This window comes from Chroicocephalus ridibundus, chromosome 4, assembly GCF_963924245.1.
Source record: "Chroicocephalus ridibundus chromosome 4, bChrRid1.1, whole genome shotgun sequence".
NCBI lineage: Eukaryota > Metazoa > Chordata > Aves > Charadriiformes > Laridae > Chroicocephalus > Chroicocephalus ridibundus.
Genome location: NC_086287.1, coordinates 62,576,556 through 62,599,336, shown reverse-complemented (window position 1 = coordinate 62,599,336; position 22,781 = coordinate 62,576,556). Strand labels below are relative to the sequence as shown.

Below are 22,781 nucleotides of genomic sequence, written 5' to 3'. Positions count from 1 at the left end.
AGAGGAAAAAAAAAATATATTCCAATAAAGAGTTAAAAAAAACTAGAGTGCCCATATCCAGATATCAAAAGCAGAAAATAACCGATACACCCTTGCAATTCATCTGTTCCACCACAAAAGCACTTACAATGGGGTGAGCAGCACTCCTGAGCTATGGCAAGGATCACCGAGATCCTCCTTGGATCTGAACAACTAAACCAGAGCTGGAGCACCTCAGATGAGATCAATAAGGGGAAAAGCAGGCAGGGAAGTAAGGTGTCCTCCTATGCACTAGTGATCTGCAGGCAAGAAATAAGGCTAAACTCCGAGAGGGTGGGAATGAAGGAAGAACACAGAATTCTCAACGTGTCCCAACGCTGGACCGGTTATCAAACGAAAACAACTCTTGGGAAAACACAATGTCTGCTTTTCTGATTAAAAACATTTACGCTTCCCTGAAGGGAAAACATGGACACTGATTTGTTACTACACTAAAGCTCATCCAGGGCTTGCATTTCCAGACATTCAAATCACTTCCTAACATAAGGCTGTCCTGCTTCTCCAACATACTACCTACAATGCATCATGTTTTAAATGCCTAGTAGACAAAAGGCACATGTGGCATATATCTGAAGACGGAGGTATTTTATAGCTCTTCTTTCTACCGAGATCATTATTAAACAGATAGTCCAAATCACAGACAGGAATAGCACCACTGGGTCTGCCAGTCCCATACTAGTACCAACATCCTGGATCACCAGCTTCTAATCAGACAGGGAACCAGGCAGCTCACTTGTGATTCTCAACACTGCATGCATCAAATCAGCAAAAACCCCTGCTTAGCATGGGAGCAGCAAAAGCAGCATCAGAGGCACGCAGGAGTCTCCACAGAAATCCATATCATGCTGGCTACGTGCACTGCAGATGCCCTACAGGTTTGTGTTTGGTGAAGGGCCTGAAACACAGAACAGGGCACTGGGGATGAAACCACAAGCTGCAGAGGTGCCAAACAAAACCCATAGGAAAACAAGACCTGCTTAGGAAGGCAGGAGGAGAAATACAGCCAGACAGCCTGTGTTTCCCCACAGGGCTGGGGAGCAGACGCAGCTCAGCTGTCTACATAGATACAGATGCTACTTCTTCCCCAGGAGAATTACCACAAGCAAAAACCTACTGCTTGGGTATGAGATTTGGACCTTAGCCCTGCCACTGCCACAAGGCCTTGTGGTACTGGAGATAAAATAAACAAACGAGAGCAGTTTCCCTATTCCTCACTGCAGTCTGTTGTGCACGTCTGGCACAGGATAACTGCAGCATTCTGGTGGCAGCACGCAATAAACATTTGCTCAAATACTTTCCATAGTGAACAGGTTACATTTCTGCCAGTACTGTGCTCTGCACAAGTGTCCCAGTAAGGAAATACAAACCTCTCCCAGTGTCCCACTTTAGAAGGGAGACAGACAAAGCCAAATTTAAAAGTTAAAAAAAAAAAAAAAAAAAAAATCCCTTGCATTCTGGCCCAAAATATAATTTTTGCTCCACAAAAGTAAAACCCCAGATAACATTTAATGATGGATATGAACACTGTGTCTCCCTCTTTCACCACAACGCATTTCACAGAGTTGTGTGTACTGGCCACTTCAATACTTTTCCAGAACATCAGTGAATGGTCTGTCCAGCCCCAGGCTGGTTGCAAGTGAGACAGCCCCACAAGAGGTAGCCTGATTGCTCCCAGGGGCATGTGTTGCCTGTTTCTAAATGGCTCTGCCTAAGCAGACAAATGTCTCTTCAGCAAGTGTGGCCACCTCATCCTGGGGCTGGACTCACTTTACAGCTCCTGAGCTGCAGAGGCTCCTGCCTTCAGCTCTGCTGCACTCACGATCACAGGCTTAGCAGATCTGTGGTAGGACCAGGGCGTGAGTATTCATGCAAAAAATAAGGCACTGAACAAAAGAGAGAAATCCCCCAGGAAAATGAAACTGTAATCCCCACGGCTTGGCAAAGGGATTTGGAAGCTGGCATAGTTCCCATAACTACTTAACCCGTTATTTTGGGGTAGAATGGGTGTTTGCTTGCCAGTTACCCTTTTGCAAAGTGGAGCACCAGTTCAAGTGACCCAAGGTCACATCCTGACCGCAGGCAGGGAACATGTTGCCCACAGATGCATTGGTTTTCCCTTCACTTTACATGGCCACCTAAGAGGCACAGAAAAGCATCATCTCAGGTGGGACAAAAACCTGAACTTCTATAGCATAGCCAAATTGCGTGCTAGTGCCTGGATCAGGATCTCAGACATGGAAGGGGTCCCCTTTTCCCCTGCCTGCTCTGAAGAGGGACAAACCCTCCCTCCTTGGGCCAGGCCTCCAGCACTTCGCCAGCTGCGTGCGGCCCTCTCACCCCTAATAACCACCTGCCTGCAGTGCCACCGTCACCTCTCCTTGCCCTGCCTCCAGCAATGAACTCCCCTCCTAGCTTTCCTGCTCCTGCCATGCCTCCAGCCTCCTCAACCCACTTTTCACCAGACATCGTAATCTTCCCATCAACTGCACGTTAACAGAAAACAATGGGAGGGGCAAGAGCCAAAAAAACAACTCTAGGCCTAGAAATATGGGATGTGCATCCTTCCTCTCACAGCTGCTGCCCAGGCACCTGAAAACACTACTTGTCAAAACGCAGAGCCTTCCCAAGGCTAGATCCTCTCCCTTCTGCCTGTAAGAGACCTACTTCCCTGGTGACACCTAATGAATGACTCTGGGGAATCACTGCAATTCCTAACGCCCTGGGACTAACTTAGGTGTTTGTTTATACCCTCTGGATAACTGCAGCAAAACAGCAAGAGCAGGGCACCACCCTGTCCCGACTACAGCTTCCCACTCCAGCCCTGCACTTCCATGGGGAAGACAGTCCAGATACAAAAGGCAGCAGAGATTCCCCATGGCTTCTACTGGCAGCTCCCAACGCAGGAAATACTTGAGTGATGGAGGGATATGACTTCTGCACCACAGTGAATTCACCTGGAAGTACCAGGAAGAAGATAATCTACCAAGTTCACACCATCTGCCTCCTCCCAGCATAATGCTGTAGACAAACTACACCACACCTATTTACACTTGTTTATGTATACACTTACTAAACTACATAGGAGAGACATTGTATTATCAAGTACAGCCTGGGGAAGGTAGGATATGTCAGGTCAATGAAACCTTAATTTGACCAGGTGTCACATACACGCAGAGTTCACCATCACACTGTATTATTTGCGGAGTGCGCTGTGCACCCTGCCTACCAAACACAGAACAGATCCTGCGGGGAGAAAATATCCGGTAACGCCACAATAACAGATTGCATCTTCATGCCTACGTACACAGGGGCAGAAGTAGGATTACACACGCAATATTCACACTGATATGTCGTAACTGCTCCGCAGTTATAAACATTTGCCTTAGCACCCTTAAGAATGTTCCTTCAGTGCCTAGAACGCTTGTAATTCCCTAGTTTTTTTACCAAGGCAAGCTAAGAAAAGGAAATGTCTATTTAAGTACTATCAAGTAACCGTTTATCCAATTCACCAGCAGAATGAACTTTTATGTTCAGCTCACAAGCCCCTAGCACTTGAAGCGACTAATTAATACCATAAGCAGCATGCAATGTCCCATATGGACCCGTGACAGATGCTTGGCTAGAGCTTTCACAGCTAGCTGCTGACACCAGAATTAAAAGCGAGTCTTGAGCCCACCTCAGGCCTAAGGCTCAGCAGTCACGTCCTGTAATGCCCATTTTCCCCACACTGAACAGCTTCTGCCTCATATGCACCACCCTCCACTCTTCCAAGTCCTGCTGCTCCTCCTCTCACTCTGAACAAATCACAGACTCCTTATTGCACCTCCATGCTCAGACAAATCTAAATCTCCTGGTGAGGCTTTGTAGAGTAGAAATCCAATGATTAAATCCAAGGATCTGGCCTCTGTCTTCCTGAATCACAGGTCATGAGGTTAAGCAAATATTCTGCAAGTATCATTATACTCTTGGCTTGTCCTCACACTTTCCTCGACAGCCGCTTTGACCACTGTCTGAGTCAGGATACTGGGCTAGATGCACCTTGATCTAATCTACCACAGTTGCTCTTACGTCTAAACCCCACCCTTGTGCATCCCTGCACCTAGTTCCTCTTTGCCCAACCTGTGACAGTTCTGTCCCCCAACCCATCCCCTCACCAACCTCACTCCCAGATGAAACACAACTTAAGATAATAGCATCAAACAAGTCCCTGATGACCACATGCAAACTCCCAACTCTTTTTTTTTCCCCCAAAGGTTTGGAATTTGGTCAAACACATTTAGATTATTGGGGGGGAGAGCGCAGAAATCACCTCTGACCTACGCTTTCACTCTTGAAAAGCATCACCCCCGAGTTCTACAATGCCAGAACTTCGAAGAACAGGTTAAACATACTTTTAAGTAGTTTACATGAAGAAAACTGCATTTTTCTCAGAGTTGCTCACAGTGAAGACCAAAGAAGGGAGCTGAGCATGTCCAGAACGCACCGCCTAGAACAGATGCTTGGAAAATAAACTCTCATCCCAAACAGTTATGAAGTTTAGAAGAGTATAAGCAATTTAAAACAGTGTCTCCTGATAGGAAGTGTCAAGCTGTCTTAAAAGGAACACAGGACAAAGGCATAAAACAGAAAGCATCATACAGTCTGCACCTACTCTTACTGTAACTCACATTCACATGTCCAACCTCACCTGGCACAGGACAATAGCATGCCCAAACCATCACTCTAAAGAGAGGGAAATACTCAAGGGAATACTGGTTAAACATTTTGCTTTCCGAAATTTTCCAATAAACATCTCTCGTTCAAACAAAAACAGGGAAATCACAACCTCCTCCTATTAAATATTTACATTTAGCAAAACTGCAGAAGAGGCTTTGTTCAGGGGCAGAGGAGAAGATTTTAATGGTTAAGTGAAAATTTGCGGTTTGCAAAATGTTTGTCCCCTGAGTAAAGAGCCATCACATTAAGCAAATGATCAAAGCTGATAAAAACTGCAGCTACATTTCCCAAGAAGAATGTTGGGAGAGGGGGAGAATTACTTTGTTCAAGATGGTCCAAAACCTCTCTTTTCTTTTTTTTTTTTAATAGATAAAAAAAAAACCACCAGAATTACTTTCTATCACCACTAATCTCCACAGAAAAAACACACTAGCGCAAGCTGGTGAAGGTCTAGATTTCCAGCTGTTAGCTGTTTGTTGACTGTTACCTGAAGGGAGCCAGTAAGACTGCTGAAGAAATCAAACACTGTTCTTCAGCAAAAGGGCAGAACCGAGCCCTTGAATCCCTGTAACAACACTGCGCACGCCAGGCTATGCTACATGGTATCTTCATCCATGCATTAACATTCAAACCCAATGTAAATCTCGCATTTACTTGTACTAGAAGCTTTACAGTGCTGCAAAAACATTTAAAATATTTCTAATCCTCTCAGCAGGCATAGAAGATTTCAAGGTAGATTATATTTCCCCACTATCAAACCTACTTAATTTTAAGCTTAAAGACTATGGCTTTCTTCCCCTCTTTGTTAACCAGAAAGCAAACCTAGTACCTGTATGAAATGAGTAAACACAGGCGAAACTAAAGCTTGATTGTTTGGTGACAAAGCCATCTTTTTTGCTGTTTAGGGATCTGATCCCTCCAGACAACATATTCCAAGAAAAATTCCAAAACAAAAGACACTCCTAAACAGCAAAACCGGGAAGGCAAGACTGCAAGGTCTCCAGGACAAGGGTTATCTCTGTGTCATGTGTTTGCGCGCCATCTAATACACATGGTCTCAACAGGGAACCACAAACTGTGTCATGATGAAATCACTAAGCAGTAAGTGTCTTAGAGACAAACAAACACTGATCGGGTCATCCAGTCCGTTCCCCAGACACCGTCAGTCTCCTCTCAGTTGTGCACCGTAAGGGATTAAATGCCAATATCTTGAAATATGTAAGCAAAACAACTGTGCAGTGAATATACGGTTTCACGGTCAGTACCACAGAAATACTACAGGTGCAAACACTATCACAAGAGCTCTGTCCATCTGTTAACTGCCTTGCTTCTTAAGCTTTCTGCAAGACAAATGATTGTGCCAGTCTGCACAACCATTTTGTGACATGGACAGTCACAGCAGGAAAAAAGTCTATTTTTAGGTCTCATCCTCCACCTGCTGACACACAACTTCGCTTGAGTATCAAGTCTCTGTTCAGTCCCTCTTCCGCACTGAGTCTTACTACAATCATCTCATTTGGAGCCCCACGTACCTCTGGAAAACACCTTTATAAGCGAATAGCTAGGAAAATAATGTGCTGTCCTGTTCAAAATAAGACTTTACATGTGATCCTGGAAAAAGCTTTATTACTGGAGATAGTAAATTAATATGTTTATAAAGGGTCACATGTAACTCACCCCACGAACATTAGTTGGTTTTTTCACACAATCCAGAGCCTTCATTCTCATGAAATAATGAAAGCCTCCTTTAATACCACTACCACCTACAAGCCCCCAAATACACTTCACTCTCACAGATACTGCTGGCTCCTTCAGTAATCTCAAGCCGTTTACCTTGTAGAAAAGACCATGGCAAATAGAGTGTCACAAGGTTGCTAGTCCATACACAACACTGACAAGCCACCTCAGACTTGACAAGAAGCAAGAAACACTCCGCATGGTATGGAGTGGCTCACAATCCACACTGTCCACTTAACCCCGTAACTAACCAGAGAAAGAAGCAATGCATTTTAAGCATGACTGATACATGGGTACTTTTATTTTAAGGTGCACAACTTGAGACAAGTGATTCTAAGAGTGCTGAACCCTGACTTAAAAAAAAAACAAACAAACAAACAACTGCAGTACCTTCCTTCCAAAAGGTATTAAGATGGGCACCCTAAAACTCAGGACATTTTTGGAAACCAAGGCAACTGTGTATATTCAAGTCATGAGAGAACATATTTTTAATGTCTCACCTTTACATGTCTCATCAGTCAGACATGTAGAGACATGAAAGAAAAAGATAGTGTGATTCATGGGAAAACCCAAACAAACAATCTGCTGTCAAACAGGAGAATGCTTTAGACTCTACCACTGCAGCACAGCCGTGCCATTCGCTGCCAGCTAGCAGAGCAGTACAAACGCTGCAAGCTCTCCTTTTGTGGACACTAACATTTTATTACAGCTAGACAACACCTTGCCTTCCAAGTACACCTCGTACAAGAGCCTCTACTCCCCTAAACAGACCTCCCGCTAACATATCATACAAAATCTCTGTAGTAACTACAAACACAGCCTGCCTGGTAGAACATCAGCAAAGCATTTAGGACATACCTGTGCCCAGGTTAGCAGTGGAAACAACAGGGAAGGGAGTCCCTGTTGGGCAGCTTCCTAATTTTGCCACCAACAGGCACATTTGACACCTTTGTAAAGGGGCAAAACAGGGACAGGCAGGTGCAATCTATCATTTTTTTTGCATTTAAGTAATCATAGCATGGGTCTAGCAGAAACACTAATTTAATTCTGAGCTTCTATAAATTCCTGAGCTAAACTGCTCCTGTCAAAAGCTCTTTGCGAGATTCCAGATCCATTTGTTTGGAATGACGTCCATTACATTATGGTGTCAAACATCAGACCACAGTCAACACTTCACACGCGTTGGATTAGGACCAACAGAGACACATGCTGGTATGGGAAGCACTAACAGAAACTGCAAGTTTGCCCAAGTAACACAATTACTCTAGAAGAGGTCACCACCTTACCCCACTAAAAGAGCTAGTTTCTCTGCTAAACATCAGTATTTCCTACAATTAAAAAAAACACCCTAAGTGACAGATACAAGCACTGACAATTTAATCAAATTTAAAGGGTAAAATATGCAAACAAAAAACCTTACCCTGTCCAAATCACACATACTAGCAAACAGTGCATGTATTAAATGCTACAAATAACATTAGCATAATCACAGATCAGGACAGAATGGTTTATCTTTGCTTTCTACTTCAGTAGCATGAAGGTAGTGAATCTATTTGACTGATCTCCCACCACTACAGCTCCTATCCATCTGATGACATGGCAATTTGAAAGAAACCTCACTTGCACTTTCACAAACATATGAAGTCTTCATGGAAACCGCAGACTGAACATAAAAAAGGAAGTTGCTTTTAAAAGATGTCATTTGAAGAAAGCATGCAACATCTCTACAGGTCCCCAGCGTTACATTGCATCTAATGCATATTCACAAGAAATAACAAAAAAAAAAAAGCATGTTACCTGGAGCATCAGTTCACAGTCATCTCTGCCAACAAATATCATCTCCCGAGGGAGCCGATGGCGAATGCCAGTGCTGCTCACCAAGAACCACGAAGTCACACTCATTTTGGCGCTTAGCACTTAATCTTTATACATCCTAAGCACAAAAAAACACGACAGACAGTGAGCTATTAATGAAGTGTGGAGTACACCAGCACATAGCTGCCGTTCCCAAATTTCCCTGTGCAATGGGACCCAGCGCTGCCTCTTGCACTTTGTGTTCATGTCATAAAAATGTCTTGTGGCAACAAGCAGTTGTGAAGTGTGTGCCAGGATCTGCTTCCCATGTGCCATGTGCAGGAGCTCTGCAGCCCTGGAACTATTCCCAAAGCAATGTAAGACTAAGGATCTGAGGGAAGGATTGTTTAAAAAAAAAAATGAAGCATGCAGCTGAATCCAATCAATGAAATGACGAAATATGGTGGGAAAAAAAAAAAAAAAAGACATAGTTTCCAGAACATTTCCTCATCGCTAGCACTGTGCACGAATCACAGCTTCGGCTTCCCCATCATCAAAGATCTGGACCAGCACATCAGCAGGGTGACATAACCTGGCTCCTATAACCTTTCACGGCACACTCCCAGGAGCAGTTACACCGGTGCTGGGAGGAGAATGGCCTCCCTATTGCTCATCCCACTTCCACACTGATATAAGTTGGGAGCCCACAGATCCTGCCTTCCTCCCTCCCTCCCTTCCTGCATGAGCTGGTCCAAAGCCCAGACCGCGCTGCTACCCCAGGACGGGAAGCACAGGCTGCCATTCCCACCGGCGGGTTTTGGTGTACACCCGCTCCTCCTTCCCCCCGCAACAGGCAGCAGAGCAGGCGGCTGTAACCTGCGAGGGCAGCAGCGCTTATCGGGAGCTCTCCCAGCCACACCTGTTTGTTGTCGCTGCCACAGCCCGGCTGCCTGTTCCTGCGGCCTCTCCCCCCCCTCTCCCCACAGCATCGCCTTTTCCTCCCCCCGGCTGAAGGGAAATATAAGTGGCACACAGCGGGCTCTCTCGCCTTCCCCTCACCCACCTCCCGGCATGGAAGTTGCATTCCGAAACGTACCGCGGGAAGGAGATCTCCATTTTATCTGGGCTGCGCGGCGCGCCCCGGCCTCCCCGCCGGCCTCGCCTCCCCCGCCCCGCCGGCCCCGGGGACGCGCAGGTGACACCCGCGGGAGGATGAATGGCCTCCCCCGGCAGAGCGCAGGCCTGGGGCAGGGGAGGCCAAGACAGACCACACACCCCGCCGCCCTCTGTACGGCCGCGGACACGCAAAACCGCTCTGGGAGCCGGCGGTTAAGGGCTTCCGTACCCGTGTCACGACATGCCAGCGGCCCCGCCGCCCAGCCCTGCCGGGGAAACGCCGCCTCCCCGACAAAGCGCCCGGGGAAGGAGAGCCGGGAGCCGCCGGCCCAGCCCCGAGCCGAGCTGCGGGGCGGCCGCCGGGGCTGGCCCTCTCCCCAGGGCCCCGGCCGGGCCGCGCTCGCCGCTGAGGGGACAGCGGGCAGCGCCGGCCGGGGCCGCCACGGGGCCAGGTGCGGCGTGGCGTGTGTCCCCCCCCGCTGCCGCGGGGCGGGCCCGGCCCTTTGTCTGCCGGGGCCCGGCTTCCTTCCCCCGGCCCCCCGTCCGTCCCCCGCCGCCCTACCTGCTGCGGCCCTCGGCGCGGTGGCAGGCCGGGCGCCGCGCCCCGCCAGCCGGCTCTGCCTGCCCCGCGGGCCGCTCCCGGCGCCCGCCCCGCCCCGCCCCCGCGCGCGGCAGGTTCCCGACGTCAGGAGGCGGCTCCAGCCGCTGGGCCCGGCCGCGGCCCGCCCGGCCCCAGCCCCGGCCCATCGGCCCCGCACCACCCCCCCCCAGCCCGGCTCCCGCCGCGGCACCTGAGCGGCAGGTGTGACAAGGGCGGGCGGGACGTCTGGGTGGCGGCCCCTCAGCCCTGCCCTGGCTCGGCATGCCTCGCTTCAGGCTCTCTGAGGGGCTCGCCCAGCGCCAGCAGAGCCTCACGGCACCCCTCTGACCAGGGTGCGGCTGTCCTCGGCTTCGGGAGGCCCCACGGGCGAGCTCAGGGTTGTGGGACTGGAGATGCTGCCTCCGCTAGCCACCGGAGCCAGCCCCGACACCAGCCTCTTCTCCCACCCAAGTGAATCCCAACACCGGCCTCTTCTCCCACCCAAGTGAATCCCAACACCGGCCTCTTCTCCCACCCAAGTGAATCCCAACACCGGCCTCTTCTCCCACCCAAGTGAATCCCAACACCGGCCTCTTCTCCCACCCAAGTGAATCCCAACGCTGGCCTCTTCTCCGACCCAAGTGAGCCCCAACATTGGCCTCTTCTCCTACCAAAGTGAGGCCCAACACCAGCATCTGCTGTCACCTAAGCCCTAACACCAGCCTCTTCTCCCACCCAAGTGAGCCCCAACACCAGCTCCCTCTAGCCTCGCTCTCCAGCAGGCTTTGGGTATTAGGTTGACATCCATCTCCACGTAGCACGCCTCGGGTCCTCTTGCAGGGCAGTACTTAAAGGCAGTTGACAGGACTAGATTAATCTTGAGGATCTGACCATGGAATAAGAGCCCAAAATGTGTGCTGTGAAAGGACATGCTATTTTTTTTTTTATTTTATTTTTATTTATAACTAGAAAATTCCTGAAGAGCAGTAAGTGCAGAGAGCAATGGCCACTTTCTTCTCCCATTGGGAGGAAGACTGAGTATCGTGGTAATGGATCCAACTATCTGCTGATGCAAAAGCTTTTTCAAGAGAAGCCCCAGCTCCTGCAGAAGTCAGCGGAGCTGCAAACAGTAACAGCTTTGCGCTGGCTCTCTGGCTCCAGCTGGCACGACCTGCTAAGGAAAGACTATAGGAAGACAGCAAGTTCACAGTGGTGTTTCCCCAGGCTTGTATTCCAGCTGGAGAGGCATCTTTGCATTTATATGCTGTAAATTTGGGTTTGAGTATTGTTTCTCAGTCACCTGCAGGAGTTTCCCTTAGTGTCTTCAGTGCTGTCATTTAGAATTTTGGCTCAGAACATAACCTTAATAAAGTCTGATGGCGTGGAAACCATGCGTGCAGTACACTAGTTGCTGGGGGCAGTCCTACAGCAGCATCACTCCATAGGCTTACTCCTGGCCTACAGCCTTACTGCAAGGCTGAGGAGCCAGGGAGGGCGAAACGAGCTTCGGCAGGACTGTGAGGAGGGAAGGAAAACATCATTTCTTCTTTTCCCTCCTCTTTCTGAGGAGCAGTAGGACTTTGTTACTATTTAATTAATAGTATTATTGCCTTCATTAATCAACATTTGACTTCTTCCCTGGCAAATACATCATGCCCCAGGATGATTTCAAGGTGTGATTATCTTCAAAGGCTTCAAAGCTGGCTGAGGTTGCAGCATCTGTGTTTTATTGGAGTGTTCTTGGTATCTCCTCGGAGCTGAGCACCACACCCTTGCAGCTTGCCGTGTCCCTGGGATGCCGGGCAGGGGGATGGAGGGAGCAGCAGCCACTTACAGGGCGCTTTGGGGGCTTTTGCATTGAGCAGTGCTATAAAGTAATAGTACCTAAAGGGGGCCTACGGGAAAGATGGGGAGGGACCCTTTATCGGGAGTGGAGCAATAGGACAAGGGGTAATGGTTTTAAACTGAAAGAGGGGAGATTTCGATTAGATATTAGGAAGAAATTCTTTACTGTGAGGGCAGTGAGGCAGTGGCACAGGTTGCCCAGGGAAGTTGTGGATGCCCCATCCCTGGAAGTGTCCAAGACCAGGCTGGATGGGGCTTTGAGCAGCCTGGCCTAGTGGAAGGTGTCCCTGCCCAGGGCAGGGCGGTTGGAACTAGGTGATCTTTAAGGTCCCTTTTAACGCGAACCATTCTATGATTCTATGAAATCCTTTATAAATAAAAATGGACTTCCACCATATTTGCCAGTTTGTCCTGTCATTGAGTGATGTTTTATTATTGATTTAACTGACCTATAGCTTAAGTTTTTATAAATATTATTCGATTCTTTTTCAACTACATCTGTTTACCGGAGAGGCTGCTCTATGAGCCAATCTGTAAAGCATTTCTATACTGCTGTAAGGAAGTCGGATAATTTACTTCTTTATACAAGCCTGCCATCTAGGCAAATCTTTGTTATAAGTTACTATAAAAAGGTTAGTGTTTGCTTTAGTCTCTCTTTAAGCCTGGTTTTACTGTTCATTTATACGTGTATTTATCTGAGCAGTCAGCACTTCACTATTTATAAAGAAAAATAGTCCTTGTTCCCACCACGTGTCTTCTGACCTGATTGAAGATGCAGCTTCAGCCAATACACTGGGCCTGGCTGAATGCTGCATTACAGCCTCTTTAATTTTAGTCTGGTATTCTAAAGGGAATAAAAAAGTTAATAAGTGGAGTCCTTCTTCTGTCCTCACCCCTCCCAAAATAGTGTGTGGGCACCGGAGACTGCAGCATAGCATGGTGCTACATTGCCATCTTTACATCCCAGGCAGAGGGTGCCTCTGTGGGAAAGAGAAGCTGTTACACTACTGTACTTTGATTTTTAGTTTTTTTCCTATTGGAACAAGCCCCATTGGCAGCCGTTGCAACCCATAGGCTGCTCTAGTTTACACCACAGGCTGACCAAACACACAACTGCCTTCGAAAATATGATACCATAGAAGTGTCTTAAAACTATCACTTCCTGCAGGGAGGAGGGAAGGCCTGGGAAAGACCTCAAGAAGTTGGGTGCAGCAGCAGTGGAAAGCAGCTCACTCTGAGTTTGCAACAGAAGGTGCTTATCATGCAAGTCTACATTCATCTACAGCACTGTCACCTCGAACTACAAGGGACATGCCCACGGTTGTATTAACCTCCACGACCCAGGTGGCAGGGGGTTCATTGTACCGTATTGTACCATACCTGCGTTGTGCAGACGCAGAGTAAGGACCAGGTCCTGTCCCAAAGCACTCAGTAAACAAGGAGTCTGAAGGGGAGATAAAATGTCCAGGCAGAAGAATAACAGCAAGTCACAGTGCTATAGGAAAGCCAGATTTCTGTATCGAGAGCTGTTGAATTACCTCACCTGCTCTACTGAAATACCTTTTGTCTGACACCCTGAGCCCACAGCTATCACAACGTGCAACACTTTAGATCCCTCCTTCAAAACAAAGATCCCACCATCCCCACAGGAGCTGAACTAAATCAAGCTCTTTCTGCCAGGCTCTGATGTAAGGGAGATTTTTGGCAGAGTTCCCAAACATGAACCGTCTTGCTGCATCTTGCTGCAGAGGAGGATTCTGTTCCAGACTGATCATAGCCTGGTCCAGATATCCCATGTGCCTTCCCCCCGAAAGGCAGTTTTCCCTGTGCACGAAGTAAGGGAAAGAAATAATTTTAGTTATTGTTTAGATGTTGACATGATGGGTAGCTTATAAGTAAAGGCATGCAGGACTGCTAGGTGAACTCTGCCCAATTAACCTGTCACAGGCTGGCTGAAATCCGGTGTGTGCAGCTGCATGCGCTTATATTCACAGGCACGCGTGCAGCTCATGAATTCCTGGCTGCTTTGCATCAAAGAGACTGTAGAAGCAGTCGTCAGGCACCGTTCCCCAAGATTATTACATTTGCTCTTTGCTAACTCACTTTCAGATGCATCGGGAGAGGTTCACAAGTAGGTCACATAGGGTTTCTTAACCCCCTGCTTCACTGGGATGGATTCGGCTCCCCGGTGATGACTTTCTTTCCCAGAAATCCGAAATTGCAGCCAGGCCAGTTCTTCGGGCCCCGCTGCAGGGAGCTGTGCACTCCTGCTGTATGCCTGCAGCATTCTCACTTCGGATCAGGATTTCTGCCTTGATTTTTAATGCAGGCAGGAAAGATCTGTGGACTTTTGCAAGAGGACACTGCAGGTCTGAACTTGTGTCCTTTATACAGCTAATGTTGCTATTGCCTGCCAACAGAAAGTGTGGCATCAAGCCCTTTCCTATAGAGCCTGAGACCAAAGCTTTTCGTCATTGGTTCTGGGTGTCAGCATGAGCTGGATCATCATCAAATGCATATAATCCTCCTTCTGAATATGCTCTTTTAGGTGCCATTTTGAAAAATCTTTCCTTTGATTTTTTTTTTTGTTTGTTTCTTGTTGATTGTTTGATTGCTTGATTGATTTTTAAATGACTAGGTACTTGTCAAGAGGATGGATGTTTATCTTAATTTTAGTTAGACTGGTGTAACAACTTTGCTGAACTGAGTTTGGACCAGCAAAAGCCACCTGCCCCTCCTCTGCCTAAGCATCAATCTTCCGCTCTGCCCAATATCTCGGCTGTGCTGGTTGCCAACATTCCCATCTCCTGTACAGCCGGGAACAGGCCCCAATCCTGCCCAGTCAACTGGAAAACAATAAGGCCATTCATGTGCATGGTTATTCACTTGCATAAATGTTTGCAGAGATACAGTCAGACTGGGACCGGCCTCTGTCGTTTGGATGGTTCTACAACACGGATTTTTACAAGACTAGTATTTTTAACCCATTTTTAACCAGCTATAGGCACAGATTGTTAGTTGGAGTGTAGTAGCATTGCACACAATGGCTTCAGTTTGGTGTCCTTGTTTTATACATCTGGAGAGTTTTTCCTGTATTTTTTTTTACCCACAACATAGTCCTGTGTACCAACATGCCATATGATATTACTACCATGGAATTTACTAAAACAAAACCTTATATGCGTCAACACTTCTTTTCAGAATGTGCAGTGTGGCCTACTCCAGTCATTCTCTTTTATTCCCCTGCTATGCCACAGAAAGTATTTTCTTTTTATTATGTAGCCTAAATTGTAGAGCTATTTTTAATTTATGACCCTCATAACTCGAGGGGGGGCAGGAAGAAATATCAATGCAATAAAAGAGTGGAGCTGGTGTAGTGTGAATGTTATCAGAATGTCTCATCTAGGATTTGTGTGGTATAAAACTTTGCTGAAAGAATTAAAAACATACGCTTAACTGATCTCATATTTGGCATTTTTAATTAGTAAAAGCTCAGCAATGATGATGTCGTGCTGTCTGGTGAGATTAGGTCATATGATACATGGTTGTACGGTGTGGCATCTTAAATAGGAATCACCTTATGGCAAGTCGGAGCTATTTCAATATCACGTTTAAAGAAATAGCTTCTCAGGGAAAGTTGATTGGTTTCATAAGAGAAGCAGCAGGGTTTTGAGGACTCCTGTGTGGGAGAATGGGAACAATGGGCAGCTTGAGATTATCTCTCTTTCAGGTTTTTTCCTCTTATTCATTCAATTAATTTTCGTGTATGTGCGTATTTCTTATGAGAAAGGTTGCAAGCCTACTTAGACAGAAAAATGATTTCACGTGGTCTGGAGAATCCAATGCAACATGCATGGCCAGAGGGCTGTACTTTGCCCTTCAAACCTTGAGCAAATTCCTTCTCCCATTCCTCCGTGGTTGTTGTTACAATGGTAAGGCAAGAATATTTGGTTGAATACCAGAGATGAAAGATTTCCTTAAGCAGTTTTGCTCCAGTAACCACCTCTGGTTTTCTTCTTCTTCCTTTTCCCCTGGAACTCCACTCATGTACTTGTGCATTTTCAGACGCAGTCCAAGGTTTATTTTGGGAGTATATTCACTGCAGACTCTGCTTCACGCAGCTGATCCTCTACTACCCTGTCCCAAGGGTTTGCTTGTTCAGAACATGCTTTATGGAACTTCTCCCATTGGACCAATTTCAAGCTTTTCTAGGAAAATCCTCCTGATACTTAGTTCACTGGGGTCATTTGATTGATATTCACGAAGAGGATGAAAATCTTGATTTGAATTAAAACACCATTTTACACTAACAAAACCCAAGATTTTCATTCAACAGAGGCTCACAGATCTATGAGCTCACAATGTTGCTCCTTGCGTGAGAGACTTATTAAGACAAGACTTAGAGACTTGGCAACGTGTGAATGAGAACTCATGAAAAAGACGCCATTCCTGTATGTTTTGATCAAATTAATATATTTTACTGGGAATCCAAGGCTACTGAACTTTCTTTGCTGGCCTTATAAATGAGGCAAATAAGGAAGGGAGGTTTTAGGTTACAATAGACAATTGTATCTCTAGAGGAATCATTACTATTGTCTCTGTAGCCAAGCGTTTGCTCTGCTGACCGATACTAAATCATACCATTCTGGTTTAATGTAAATGTCACTTCTGCTTGAAACTATCTTCTTGGTTTCTTGCATTCTATTGCATTGTAATTTTTGCCTGCAAGACGAAAAGCTTTGATGAAATACTTAACAGACACATTTAGAAAAAAAATCACAGTTCCCTTTAAATTGAAGGATATGTCTACAGTAACATCCAATGTAGAGGCGAAGGCCTTATAGGAAGAGAAGGTTCATCATTTGCTGGCCTGCAGGGAATAGTATACTAAATTACTTGGAGATTCACCCATTTTCTGCCCTGTGAAGTTAAAATCATATTCCACTATGTTGATCTTCAGCGATGCTCTTCCTTCACTTGAGAATGGTGGGGAAGAACATTATGAATATGGATGAAAAGGTCACCAGTGTCAGGATGAGCCAGCCTGCTTTGATGGGGTCAACTGTAGGGGCAGCTTTAGTAATTTATAGCGTACGAGCCATCGGTTGGAGATTTATATGCTTGCCAGGCATTTTATAAGAATTCATCGGAGCAATATTTATTTGTTTTGGGGAAACAGTTGGATTAGCAGCACCATAGGAGAATAAAAGCCACCAGAAGTAGACCACCAGAGCATTATTTTCAAGATATGGTAGTAGCAGATTCATTACATGCTGATTTTTAAAAGCTTCAGGATACTTTGGGATAATCTTCTTTAGTCAGCAGGTGCATGAACTCCCATGTGTTCCACATTCATTAAATCATCTTAAAATCCTGCAAAATATGTGCCTTAGCTAACTATGCACACATGCTTGGGGCTGTCTTTCTCACCATAGATTTTATAAGTAGAAGCTCCATCCATTTCAGGTAAACAGAGCAATCCCTACTGACAAAAGTTCTCAGGTGAGCTGAGCATGGATCATTGTACCATTTCAACACTCCTGTCAAGTCTTAAGTTCCAGGGTATTTCCATGCTAGTGAAATTAAGTCATGAAAACAAGTTGTGGGTAGGTGAGATAATTGATTGAGGAAGGCAAAGGGACATCTAAAGAAGAACCAGAGGTACCACAGTGTTGGTTATCTGCCAAGCACAAAGCAACTGTGTACTTCCTATACACACATGTTGCGTTGTTTAAATTGTCCAGAAGAGACTCAGAATATGTCTCACCTCCAGTGAGTTTCACTATCTTGCAGTATTTTTCAAGATGAATAAAATTCTGGGCCCTTTCAATACCTATACCTACAAGATGACTGCCTGCCGGGAGGTAACAACACCATCCAACTGCCATTGTTAATATCAGCTTCAGTGTTTGGGGATGAATTGCATTTTCTGCAGGAAAGGCTTTAGCAGAAATCACTCTGAACTGATTGCATCTGGCCACTGCAGGCAGAAGGACCCTCCTTCTGAGGCTGATGCCTCTCCTTTCCCTGGAGCACAGCGGATTTGTGCAGGTTTGCTCTATTTCTATGCCTTGTGTCCGTGGCACCAGTTCCAAAGAGAAAAGCAGGCAGATAACACCAGCAAACAGTGTCTCTAGGAAAAAACAGTGACTGCAACACCAGTCACTGCTGGTCACACTTAGTGGTGAAAATGGATTACACTACTAAGTCTCACTAAGGGGCTGTAGCCATCCTTTGTGCACTGAGAAGTACAGAATAGCTTCTGCATCACATCACAAAGCAGAGCCTTCTCCATGACACGTCACCATCTCAGTCATGTCTAGCTTCATTTTGCCTTCGCCACTAGCTACTACAGGTCAAATTTCTTCTCTTGGGATCTTGAAGAAACATCCTAGAGCTTTCCACCCACTCACCAAGAGTTTAAATACAGAGACATTCATTAGCACTGTGTTTCGTCTTAATTTCTCATTCACTCTCAAGGGTTATTTTCTCCACTCTACATTTTAACATTAAACATTTCTCAGTACCTGTGCCTGTATATGCATCAGCTCAAACACAGAGTGGAGAACAGAGGAGCCAACACAGCAGAGAGAAGCCATGAAGAGGTTCTCCAAGTGCTGTCACTGAGACTGGATGGTCATGAAAAAACAAGCATGAAAGAAAGTGGAAGGAAAGCAATAAGAGGCTGAGGACTGCACACCTAGGTGTTGTACAAGAGTGAGAGGTAGCAACAGCAGGTGGGACATGAGAGTTGTCCCACTTTGCAGCTATTTTTGCTCCTGTCATCTCGGGTACCCAAGTAGACTGCAAGCATTTTAAACCAGGGACTGTCTTTAATACTTTGTACTATGCATTGAGCTTCTCAGCAGTCCTCCAATACAAATGATCATTCAACAGAAGCTAGCGTGTACCTGGCATGGCTGAAAATCAGATCCCTTTGAGACCCTTCATAAACTGGAGATAGTGTCTTGTTAGAATTTAACTATGAAGACAATAAAGCGAGGAGAGGAGAGAGATGGTCATATAGTTAAGGTTGATGATGTGCTCTTTAATTTCTTTCTTTGATTGACTGGTAATAGCTGAGCAGAAAAAAAGAAACCGAGCAAGGTCTTTCACTCAAATGATCATATTTGTAACAAGTCATCTTATTAACATAAGGAGAAGATGAATTGGAAATTCTCCAGTGTGTAGTTCGACTGGTCCTATGATCTGTTGTTCAGCCATAAGCTGATTGCTTAGGACACGTCTGAACAAGGAGAGGAGCTGAGGTTAACCGCGCTCTGCAGAGAGCTCGCTATGCCCTTTCACAGTCAATTCAGCAAACTTTATGCAAATATCTTTTGCAAGTATTTGAAGGGAGGAAAAAAAGCAGTACAATACTGTCCTGGTGGCACAAAAGGACTTTTGAAATTTCCAGTTAATACTTGAAAGCGTTTTGAACTCTGACTAGTGTACTGGCCAATTATTTGCCAGGTTTCATTGTTCCATCCTGCAGGAAAAAAAGTCACGCAAAAGTATGGCTTAGGTTTCCTCTCCCCTAGAGATCTACCTTTGCAAACAGAAATGGGCACAATAGCTTTCAAAGCTATTGCTTTAAAGCAAAAAAAAACCCAAATCCACCCAAAATAGCTATCTTTTAAACTATGCTTTTTATTTTTCCTTAAAGAAAAGGGGGATGGAGTTGGAGGACAAGAGTGACTGTATCATTCCCAGTACACCGCAGAGCCCCATGCACTGTGAATAGGAGGAGAGGTATGGCACTGGTGGGGCCAGGGTGCTCCTACCACACGAACCCTCTGAGCAGCAGGAACAGGCCCCTTCCCCACTGCCCTGCTCACAGCACATGAAGCTTGAGCCCAAGAGCATCCAGAAGGAGAGAAGTCTACATGATGTAACATAACCCACGTGAAGGGATGGCGGTACCTTCAGAGCCCTAATCACAAGGTCAGGTCATAAACTGTAGATGTTAACAGCGGCAGCGATGATGTCATTGGCCATCAGGCACTTCCTCATGGTGCACTTTTGTAGCTCTGTGCCATTTCTGTGCTGTGCTATCAGAGTTGAGATGTTTTCTTCTGTCTCTGCGCTACAGCTGCTTAATTTTTTACATTAGAAGCACTTAGAGCGGATGGCGCATAGAAAGCAGCTTTTAAAAACATTGTATGAAAGATGCCTGCTGTTGTAAAATAAATTTAAGAATGCTGTTGGCTTAACAAAAGTACTGTGCTGCCTTTCCGACTGATTTAAAACTTGAATTGTGGCCATTTTTAGCTTTAACAAAATCAATAAGACCATACGCTGCGTCAGTCATTGCCCATTTCAATCTTCAAATTCATTTTGGCAGGCAGTAGCAAAGATACTAGAGAAGTTGTGGATGTCCCCTGCCTGGAAGTGTTCAAGGCCAGGCTGGATGGGGCTTTGAGCAGCCTGGTCTAGTGGGAGGTGTCCCTGCCTATGGCAGGGGGGTTGGAACTAGATGATCTTTAAGTTTCCTTCCAACCCGAACCATTCTATGATTCTATACCAACGGCCTGGGAGGTTCAGTTCACCCCTGAAGATCCTTTAGGATTTCAGTGGGATTTTCATATTGCTGCAGTCTTGAACAATCAGGTCCTAAACCAGTCACAAGTACATCAAGTAGAACAGGGCAGTAAGCTGGCATTTGGCTCTAGTTTACATTTCAGATGATGCTCACTTCAAAAGCACTTGCATCACTAGGTGGAAATGGTGAAATTGTTGATGGTGATGTGAAAAGGACTGAGGTGTTGAATAAATATTTTTGTTCTGAATTTGGAAACAAGAAGAATCATGCACTTATGTCATGAGGACAATGCCCTTTTCCATCCCATTAGTAACCAAGGAGCCTATTAAACAGCATTACCAGAGATAAACATTATTACCGTAACAGGTTCAGACAAGTGTCACCTTCACAACTGAAATGAATTGGCTCAAGGGACCTCTGACCCACTCCCACTTAATCTTGGAGGACTGGAAATATTTTTGAGAACTGGAGAAATGCTGCATTTGGGCAAATTATTTAAAAAAAAAAACAACACTAGGGCAATCAAAGTAATTCTAAGCCAGTCAATTTATCAATTCTGAGCAAAGTAATGAAATACCAGTGTAGAAGTAAGCAAATAAAGAATGTCAGTGGAAATAATAGGGGTCAACACGATTTATACAGGAAGAGTCTTGTGAAAGAAACTTGATTTGGTTTGGTTGATAGCAGCTACTAAATAGATGTAAGATATTTGCCTTTTGCAGATTGCTTGATCATTTGCAATACTCTCATTGCAAATTACCACAATAACTAATAACATTAAAGTGTCAGGTAAATGAATTAAGAACTGACAAACTGGCAAGTCTTAAGTAAAACACAGACTTTGATAAAGACTCAGCGGGAAACAGAAGTGTAACCAGGTCCTGTTACCGCAGCCAACAACACCCAGCTGCTTTTTCTAAGGTGAGTGGTTTGTGCAGTTTGTGTAAAACTGACTCCAATTACAAAAAAACGGGGATGTCACGGTTTATAGGAGGGCCAACTGAAGCTGGTTTTGTACTGCTGCCTCTTCTGCAACTGGCCATGAAAAAATATCATTTTATAGCTGGTCTGCAGCTGGTTCCTCTGGGAATATGAGATCCAGAGCACGTGCAGGGCAGGAGCTCAGCCCTGGGGCCTCTCTCCTGGCCATGGCAGAAGGGTCAGATGCTGGTCGGATGCAGAAGAAAGCCTGTCTGAACTGCTCCACTTCAGTGCCCGTGTGGAGCCCCCAGATCCTGCTCTGACCCACTGGGATCAGGAGATTGCCTGCTGGCTGGAGACAGGCCGTGTCCTCTCGTGCATCGCTCTTGGAAACCTCCCAGCCCTGTCTGCCATGGCCCATCTTCATGGACCCACGGGAGCGCAAGAGGCTCAGCATTTGGGATTCTGGTTCTCGGTCACCAAAGCAGTTGTGCTGGGAACATTTAGCACAGCTGAGCACTTTGTCTGTGCTCTGACTGCTTTTTCTAGACAGCGTAAAAATAGAAAGCTGAGAAGTAAACGTGGAGATGTTAACATCCTTACACAGCGAGATTTCACATCCCTGAGAACTTAGGTTCCAAAATCCTCTTTGGGGGGGAGGGAGAAGGGCAGGACAGGCTTTGAACACCCTTGTCTAGAACGAATAGATCCCTCAAAATCTATTTACATTAGCAGAGGGTCTGACCGCGTGCATTTATTCTGCTCTGTGTAATTACCACTCTTGCCTCCTGGTAATTATTTTACTATCCATGCAGGATTACATTAACCTGGAAGAGAAAAAGAAAAAAGCAGGGGCATGTGGGGAAGACTTTGAACACCAAATTCATTCACCAGCTAGAAACAAAAGTGCGTGTTCAGAAGGCTAATTAACAAAAAGTCTGTCTCAAGGCAACTTGTGCTTACTGCTAATGGATACCATGAAAATTCATAAATTCGCTGCTCCCGACGGGAGGATTTGCTGACTGCGGGCTGCTGCATGGGACTGCACCTCTCTGCCCCGTCACCATGGAAAGGTGGGGGATGGCCAGAAAAGCCCCTCGTTCAAGTGAAGGGGTAAACTCCCGCTGCCTTCAGCGAGGCAAGTTTTTACACGCTGTGTCCTTGTCTGTCAGGGTGCACACATCGCCCCATGCCCAGGGAAGGGTTTAAACTGCAGTCGTTGCTATTTGAAGGGAAACTTAAAGCTCTTGACCTAAAATTAGCACTGCCAGCTGCGTTTTGGCCAGCACACCAGCAAAGCTTTTGCTTTGCTCTTGACACGGGGCAGGAAGGTCCAGACTACAAAGGCTCCCGATGCCCTGGGGACCTGCTCCCACAGAGGGCAGCCACGCGCAGGCAGAGCCAGTCCGTGATGGGACTCAAGAGCTCACTCTCTGGGAAGTGACAGCTTTCCTGGAAATTGCCGTACCCGGTCAGGCAAGGGGCCACCAA

General features: G+C 46.1%; 1 protein-coding gene across 1 annotated transcript in view; it reads right to left on the bottom strand.

The window, feature by feature from the left end:
- CEP170B (centrosomal protein 170B) overlaps window positions 1-9,588 on the bottom strand; it is a 59,395-nt gene extending 49,807 nt beyond the window's left edge. The window contains exons 1-2 of the mRNA XM_063333338.1: window positions 9,383-9,588; window positions 8,290-8,425 (exon numbers count right to left, since the gene is read on the bottom strand). Coding sequence (XP_063189408.1) covers window positions 8,290-8,394 — 105 coding nt within the window. The 5' untranslated portion in view covers window positions 8,395-8,425; window positions 9,383-9,588. The remainder of the gene's footprint in view (window positions 1-8,289; window positions 8,426-9,382) is intronic.
- Between the last annotated feature and the right edge of the window lie 13,193 nt (window positions 9,589-22,781).